At 42.9% G+C, this 7,269-nt stretch overlaps 1 protein-coding gene across 1 annotated transcript; it reads right to left on the reverse strand.

Moving 5' to 3' along the window:
• Positions 1 to 658: 658 nt before the first annotated feature.
• On the reverse strand, positions 659 to 6,041 carry gprin3 (GPRIN family member 3). The gene is made up of 2 exons (XM_034231501.1): positions 5,730 to 6,041; positions 659 to 3,870 (listed from the first exon to the last, which is right to left on the reverse strand). The coding sequence occupies exon 2, from the start codon at positions 3,792 to 3,794 to the stop codon at positions 1,419 to 1,421; it is 2,376 nt and encodes a 791-aa protein (XP_034087392.1). The 5' UTR covers positions 3,795 to 3,870; positions 5,730 to 6,041; the 3' UTR covers positions 659 to 1,418.
• Between the last annotated feature and the right edge of the window lie 1,228 nt (positions 6,042 to 7,269).

A 7,269-nucleotide genomic window follows, 5' to 3' on the forward strand; every position in this document is an offset into this window, starting at 1 on the left:
AATACATCTTGTTCTTAGAAAGATCTAGTCCCTGCTGTCCTTCTCTGACCTATAAAACACTTCTGCAGAAAAGTCTTCTCTGGCTGACTGAACCCTGTACATCTTCTGTTCACAAACAAGAAGGCAATGCTAAATGGTGGATTTAAACTTAAAAGAAAAAGTGTTCGGTCTAGACTTGCACGCATATCTTGGTGTAAATCAAAAGGGAAATAGTTAGGAGCAAACTATCCTTTGAACAGACTTCATGCCCTCGATGGGGATCACAAACTGGCTCATGAAGTTTGACATTAATTTATCAAGCGCTTTCTAAAACATACGGTACCTCTTCACTCAGCTGCAGTCTGTCACTCTATTACCTACCACACACACACACACACACACACACACACACACACACACACACACACACACACACACACACACACACACACACACACACACACACACACACACACACACACACACACACACACACACACACACACACACACACACACACACACACACACACACACACACACACACACACACACACCACACACACACACACACACACACACCACACACACACACACACACACTACACACACACACCACACACACACACACACACACACACACACACACACACACACACACACACACACACACACACACACACACACACACACACACACACACACACACACACCTCCAGTTATTGATGTTCTTGATTTATCTTGATTTTATTCTGTTTTAGTTTCTTTTGAAGTTTAATTTAAGCTCGACAACAATCAGGACATTGGTGCTAAATGAAGAGTATGCAAAGCTCAACTTAGTTTTGTGTTGTTTTAATAGAAAACCAAAGAAGAAAAGAGATTAAACAGCGCATGTTTGCATACAGTCCCTTTTTTGCACAACATAATCACTTACTAAAGATAAATGTGCAAAGGAAAATACAACAATCTTATAAATATAGGGCCCCAAAGAAACACCTCAAAAACATATACCAAATGCACCAAATGCAATGAGATGTTGGTTATAGTTGCACAAATATTTAGTAATATGTCTACCCTGCGCTCAGTGCCTTCCCCTGTGAAGGTCTGCACTTCACTTTGGGTCACACAATCCTATTTTTTACATGCGTTCCTCTATTATTGCCTCTGTTAGTTAAAGTTCTCTCTTTTTATCATATCTATGTCTATAAAATAAATCTTGGGTTGTTCATAGTATATTTCTATTTTCTACCTTCTTCACAAACATCACAAATAGTTTGACTTTTTATGCTACAACAGTCCAATCTACTTACTCACTGACTTACTTACTCGTCGCCTCATTAATGCTCTCACTTGTATCTCGCAATCATGTCGACGGAGGACAAACATTTTGACCTCTAGGAAAAAGGGAAGAGTTTGACATTGGCTACCTCTGGCGCTTTGCTACTCGAGGACGGCGGAGGAAGGGGGATTCACGCAGCAGTTTGGCCGTCTGACATTTTGCAGCATTGACCTGAAAATGTTCTGCTGCCTCCTTTTGTTCTTCTTGCCGTGGGCCGGCGAGTCCGCACCAGAGTCCGACTTCCTGATGGAGGTCTGCACCACCAGTTTCCTCTCTTGCTCCTTGATTTTGCACTGCAAGTGGCTCTGAATGGCAAAGCCAAGGGATTCTGGGTCCACCGACGCCCCGTAGACCTCCCAGGTCATGCCCTGTTCATCCCAGACGACATCATGGATGCCCTTTTCCCTCAGCTCGTCCTCTTCTTTCTTCCTCTCTTGTTCCATCTTCTGTTTGCTTGACTTTGTCTCCTTCTTCGAGGCTTTACCGCCAGCTTTAGCCTTCTGTTTCGGACTTGCAGCTTTTACTTTCCTTGGTTCTGGCTTGGATGCTGTTTTTGTTGCTGTTGGCGGGGCCTGAGTTGGCTTGGTGTTAACAGCAGCCTGAGACAGCACAGCTTTGTTACTGTCAGCAGATCCAGCCTTGGAAGCACCGGCTGTCTCTTGGGTTTTTCCTGATATAAGAGTGGGAGCCTCAGCAGTGGCTGTTTTTGCTGTAGATTTCTGAACACTTGTTGTATTCTGGGAGTTACCGGTCTCTCCTTGCTCCTTGGGGTTGCTGTGTTCAATATTGATCTGATAAACTGGCTGTGTGTTGCAGAGAGCCGAGTCTTTAGGCTTTGCTCCGAGCCTTTTGTTCTGCTGCTGGGACAACGTTTCTAAAGGAAAAACCACACCGACGTTTTGGTTGGGGCACATCTCCGCCTCAACCGTGAGTCTCTCTGACCTTGGATCAGTAGGTAGAGGACTCATGCTGATCTGATGTATTCCCACACCCCCGTCGGCCTGGTAGACGACAGCCAGGCTCTGCGCCGCCTCCCTGGGGACCGCTCCACCGTTGCGAGGCACAGTGAAAGGCAGCAGGCTGGGACTTGTGGACACGGCCTTGCTGCACGTGTTTGCAACCGCCTGAACCTCCATATCATGAAGCTGCTTGACTGGGGTGGGGAACGGGGATAAAGTCATCGTTGAAGCCTCCTTGAACAGCTTGCCGAGCTGCTGCTGCCCTTCAGAGACAGATGTGTTGATCTGGGTGGCTTCCTCCGACGCATCTGCCTTCATGATTTGTGACGCCTGGGGCAGAGTGGAGGAGTCCTTCTGTGAAGATGCTGGATGATGTTTATCTGAGGAGACATGAGGTTTCTTTTCTGGAGGCATGTTCTCTGGATGTGTTGAACTTGAAGTCGTATCAGTACACCTAAGCTCTGCATCCTTGCTCTTAGACTGAGGTGTAGTTGAGCAATGAGAAGCTGCAGTAGTTTCTATGCTTTGTTTAGCTTTGGGAGTCTCCTTGGGATCATCCAGCGTGGATAAGTCCTTCTGAGAAGACGCTGGTTGTTGTTTATCTGAAGAGACTTGTGCTTTCTTTACTGGTGGCATGTCTTTCTCTGGATGTGATGAACTTGAAGTCGTATCAGTACACCTAACCTCTACATCATTGCTCTTAGACGGAGGTGTAGTTGAGCAATGAGAAGCTGCAGTAGTTTCTATGCGTTGTTGAGCTTTGGGAGTCTCTTTCGCACTGACAGAGCTTTGTGAGCTGCTACACATATGATCCAGCTCTTGAAGTTTTTGTGGTACAGCTGTGTCCTTATTTTTTGGAGCTGTACTGCTCTCTTTATTATCGTGTTGTGGTTCAGATGATGTATGCCTTAATTCACAGGGGTTGTTGAGATTTGTATTACTTGCAGGTACATTTTTATTACTGTCTTCTCGTGAGGAGGATGCCAACTTTGCACATTCCTCCTCTGCTGCACTCGGCCCTTTTATTCTGCAATCATTGTTCTGCATGTCGATCTTTAAGGCTGTTAGAGCTGTATCTGCCTTACAGATATCCTTTTTATCAGCCTGGCTAATCATTTTAATATTAGCGTTTGAATCCCTCTGGTCTCGTCCTGCTTCATCCACACTTTGGCTTGTTAGAGACGGGTCTTGCATCTGTTGATCTCCTCCTGTCACAGGTTCTGTCTTTGTCTGGTTTCCATTAGTCGGTACTGGTTTGTCTGACACAGTGCTGCAGACTGGTTCTCCTCCCTTTGAAGCAGTGTTGGGGATTTGTGTGATATCGGGAGCGGCAGTCAGAGATGAGTTATCCTGTGTGTGATCGGGAGATGTGAGGGTTGTTTTTGGACAAACCTGAGAGAGTTGGAGGCTGGGCTCGTTCGCCCAGTTGGCATTCGGCTCCTTATTGCCCAGCGTGTCTATCACAGCCAGCTGAGGCACCATCTGGACTGTCACTGTCCTTTTTGGGTTGGTTCCCATGCTGGATTCACTGTTTCAGTCTTTAAATATTGTTGTAATCCAAAGATGAAAACAGATGGGGCCTTTGTGTGAGTCCCTAAAGGAGGAAAATAGAAATTGGCTTAGTTTTGATTTTAAATGTTTGAGATAAAAAACATATCAGACCAGACTCACATGGAAGTCCAGGCCAAGATTATGTAAGCATTAGGTCAAATGCAGTCCAGGTCCCAGGTCCATTAACACACATTCAAATAATCAGTTTGAATAAAGGAAAAGGACCAGAACAATCAATGTCTCTAATTCAACTACTGCTTGGAAGTAAGAAGAATGTACTGTAGTGTGTTTTTCCCCTTAAAGTTGCTTGTGAACTTCAATCAAAGCATGATTCAAATGATTATATAAACCATTTTAGTTTGAATGTCTTATACACTGAAATTGGAGATTTATTTTCTTGCATTTACTGCAGAAATCCATGGGTTCAATTGAAACAATAAATGGACAGCATTCCCTGTCAATAACTCTTTTATTTGAGGCTCTTATAAGTGGTTTACTGTAAAAGCCAGAAAGCCAATTGTACAACTAATACAACACATAATTACTTGGGGTTATCCTGAAGAAGTGTGCAGAAAATCTTATCTCTCTTATCTTATCTTATTCCTAAATTCATAATTGATGCGTTTGCTTATCACACAGTTCTCATCTAAATATTTAATAAATACAGATAATAATCAGTGTTACAGTACAAGGAGTGTCAGTATAACAAAGCTGGTCAAAACCCTTCTTTATGCTCACAGAAGGGAGTCCTGTCATCTTGTTGTTACAGTTAAATTGTTCACTACTGTGTTCTTTTATAGATTGCATAGCCCTGTTAGCATCAAGTGTAAATCAATGATTATTTGAAATGATATGAGAATTTAGACACACCTAAAGTGTTGCTGCAGTTTAACTCCTCTTTTCTCTCAGGTCACATTAACTGAAGCATAAACAGAAATGGTTTGAACGCTTAGAATAATGTGTATTTGATCTTATAATTAATATATTACTAAACATTTGACTTTCACAAATCTCTTGATCCCACACCTGATGCGTGACTTCAGCTCAGTCCGTCTCCTAAAGTGTAAAAGCATCTGAGCACTTCAACTGATGTGCCAGCGCTCAGCAAACATCTGAAGTATCCGATAGTTTGGAGTCAGGCAAAAATAATTGCAAGGATTCCTTTAATCTTACAAAACCATCAATAGGCTTCATACAAAAGGAGAAAGAACCACCATTGATAATTCACTGTTCCACAGGGAGCAAGTTGGCTATCTCCATTTCAGTGACATTACTGATGATGATCTGCATAATGTGAAACTCATCTCAGTGGAAGTAAGGTTAAACCCAGCCTTGTCTTTTAGGTTATTCCTATACTCACAAAAACAAGCATCGTCACAAGTCTACACTACAACAAACATTATGTATTTCCAGATCTGGTCACATTCATGTCTAGATTACCAAATAATAACAAAAAATATATCTCTTGATGTACGGAAAATAATAATTTGTAACTTGAATAAAACACCTGCTGTGCTGGGTCCTGTGCAGGTGTAGCTCATTAGTGCTCTCACTATGCATCTGCATGTCTGTTTTCAAAGTGCAAATATTTGTGGGGAGCATAAATCCAGTGTGTTTATTCAACAGTTAAAACGCCCCGGTGTATTTAGCCTGCAGCAGTTTAGGAATAACAGAAAGTGTGTGCTGAATGTGAAATCGAGGAACATAATTTAAAGTGCTGCACACGACCACTCGGGACAATTAAGATCTATGTCATGTACTGTAGCCCACATCTAGAGTCCTGTCCCAGCCCAATATTATAGAGGCCACTGATATCTGCTGATATGATATGACCTTGCGGACAATTTCTACATCTGATACGCATGAAACCCGTGTAATGAGAAGAGGAGGGGGGCTTCTTACCTTGAGAGACGCTGTATGTCCCGCTCGCTCCTTTTGGGGGTGCGTCCGTGCCAGTGAGATGAAGCAAAACCAAAACCCTAAAAATGAATATGGAAAAGCAGCTCTGTTGTCGGTGACACCAAGCCACGCCTTCCACCACGATATTAGATGTATCGATCTTCCACACCGAAGCGTAAAAATGCACCCCCCTATCTGCCCGCGCGCAATGAGTCACCGCCGTCCGACCGAGGGATGCTCTTGTTGCGTGGGGGGAAAAGTGCACCCTTTTCAAAATGGACCTCTCATGGTGTGTGACTGAAGAGGTCCAGCGCAGGAGACGTGGTGCAGCAGAGTGAACCTATGAATGGATGAATGGAGGGGGGGGGGGGGGGGGGGGGGGGGGGGGGGGTGTGAGGGTGGAGGCAGTGCTGTATCAGCCGCAGGCATCCAGCGTCACTTGCACTTGAAATGGATTACTCTTAGATCCAGGCAGCATGGTTTTGTTGCTAAGGCAGCCTGCTATATTATATAGACAGAGGATATGTTTTTTTGTGTCTTTTTGAATTATTCCTATATGAATTTGCAACTCATTCTCTTCAATCTGCGTATAAATAACATCACTCTGCACTGCAGTGAGTTTGAAAGTGTAAAGTTGTATTGTGTGTAAACAGATTGAAGACACTGGACTAAGTTTATTTGAAACACATATTTGGATTGTTTTCCTTTGTGGATGACAACACTTTGAAAAAGGTTTTATGAGGATAAAAAGATTGTAAAAATACATTTAACCAAGATGATAAAATAAACAGGTTTCAATATTTAATTCCCAAAACAAATCTGGTAATGACTTTAAATCCTGTTGTAGATAAGTTTCAGTGGAATATTACATTTGAATTTCCTTTTTTACCAAACCAAAGAAAGTGTGTCAAAAAATAACAACCGTGTTCTCTCTATCATCACTTTCTACCATATCCTGGAAAGTAATGGTTTCTCATCAGGTTTGCAGTGTGAGTGATTGAGACTACATTTGACATACTTGTACAAAAGAACACCTGCATTGGTTTTCTGTTTGTTTGGTCCTCCTGTCAACCACGTCATCCTGGTGGCACCCAAAGGACGAGTCCCTGCGGTCATCAGTGCTTTATTAACTGATATCAATATCAGCATTACTGGCTACCTTGGACCCAGGCTCTTATTATAAGTGGTTACTTTGTTCCTTAATGTTTAAAAATAGCCTGGACCTGAGATAGGAGCTCCTCTTGAAATGCAGTAATTGTATGGGATAGACCTCTTGCGTTTAAAAAGCCCAGAGGGACTGATTAGGTGAGAAGGTATACTCTGAATTAATTACAGTGGAGTGCACCATTGGTGAGCGACTCAGGACATACTGTAGGAAATGCTGAGAGGCCAGACTTGCTGCTTCAGGCTGACGACAGCCTGTTTGGAATATAGGACACAGTTGGTGAGAAGAAATGTAATTTATTGATAAGGCAATATGTCTGCAACCATTTTGTATATGGCCAAGATATGATGATACAAAATGTGCAAAACTCCCTATTAA

The sequence above is a fragment of the Gymnodraco acuticeps genome, unplaced genomic scaffold (genome assembly GCF_902827175.1).
Source record: "Gymnodraco acuticeps unplaced genomic scaffold, fGymAcu1.1, whole genome shotgun sequence".
NCBI lineage: Eukaryota > Metazoa > Chordata > Actinopteri > Perciformes > Bathydraconidae > Gymnodraco > Gymnodraco acuticeps.

Excerpts from the sequence above, each read along its gene's own strand:
- gprin3 (XM_034231501.1), bottom strand. The coding sequence starts at position 3,794 with ATGGGAACCAACCCAAAAAGGACAGTGACAGTCCAGATGGTGCCTCAG.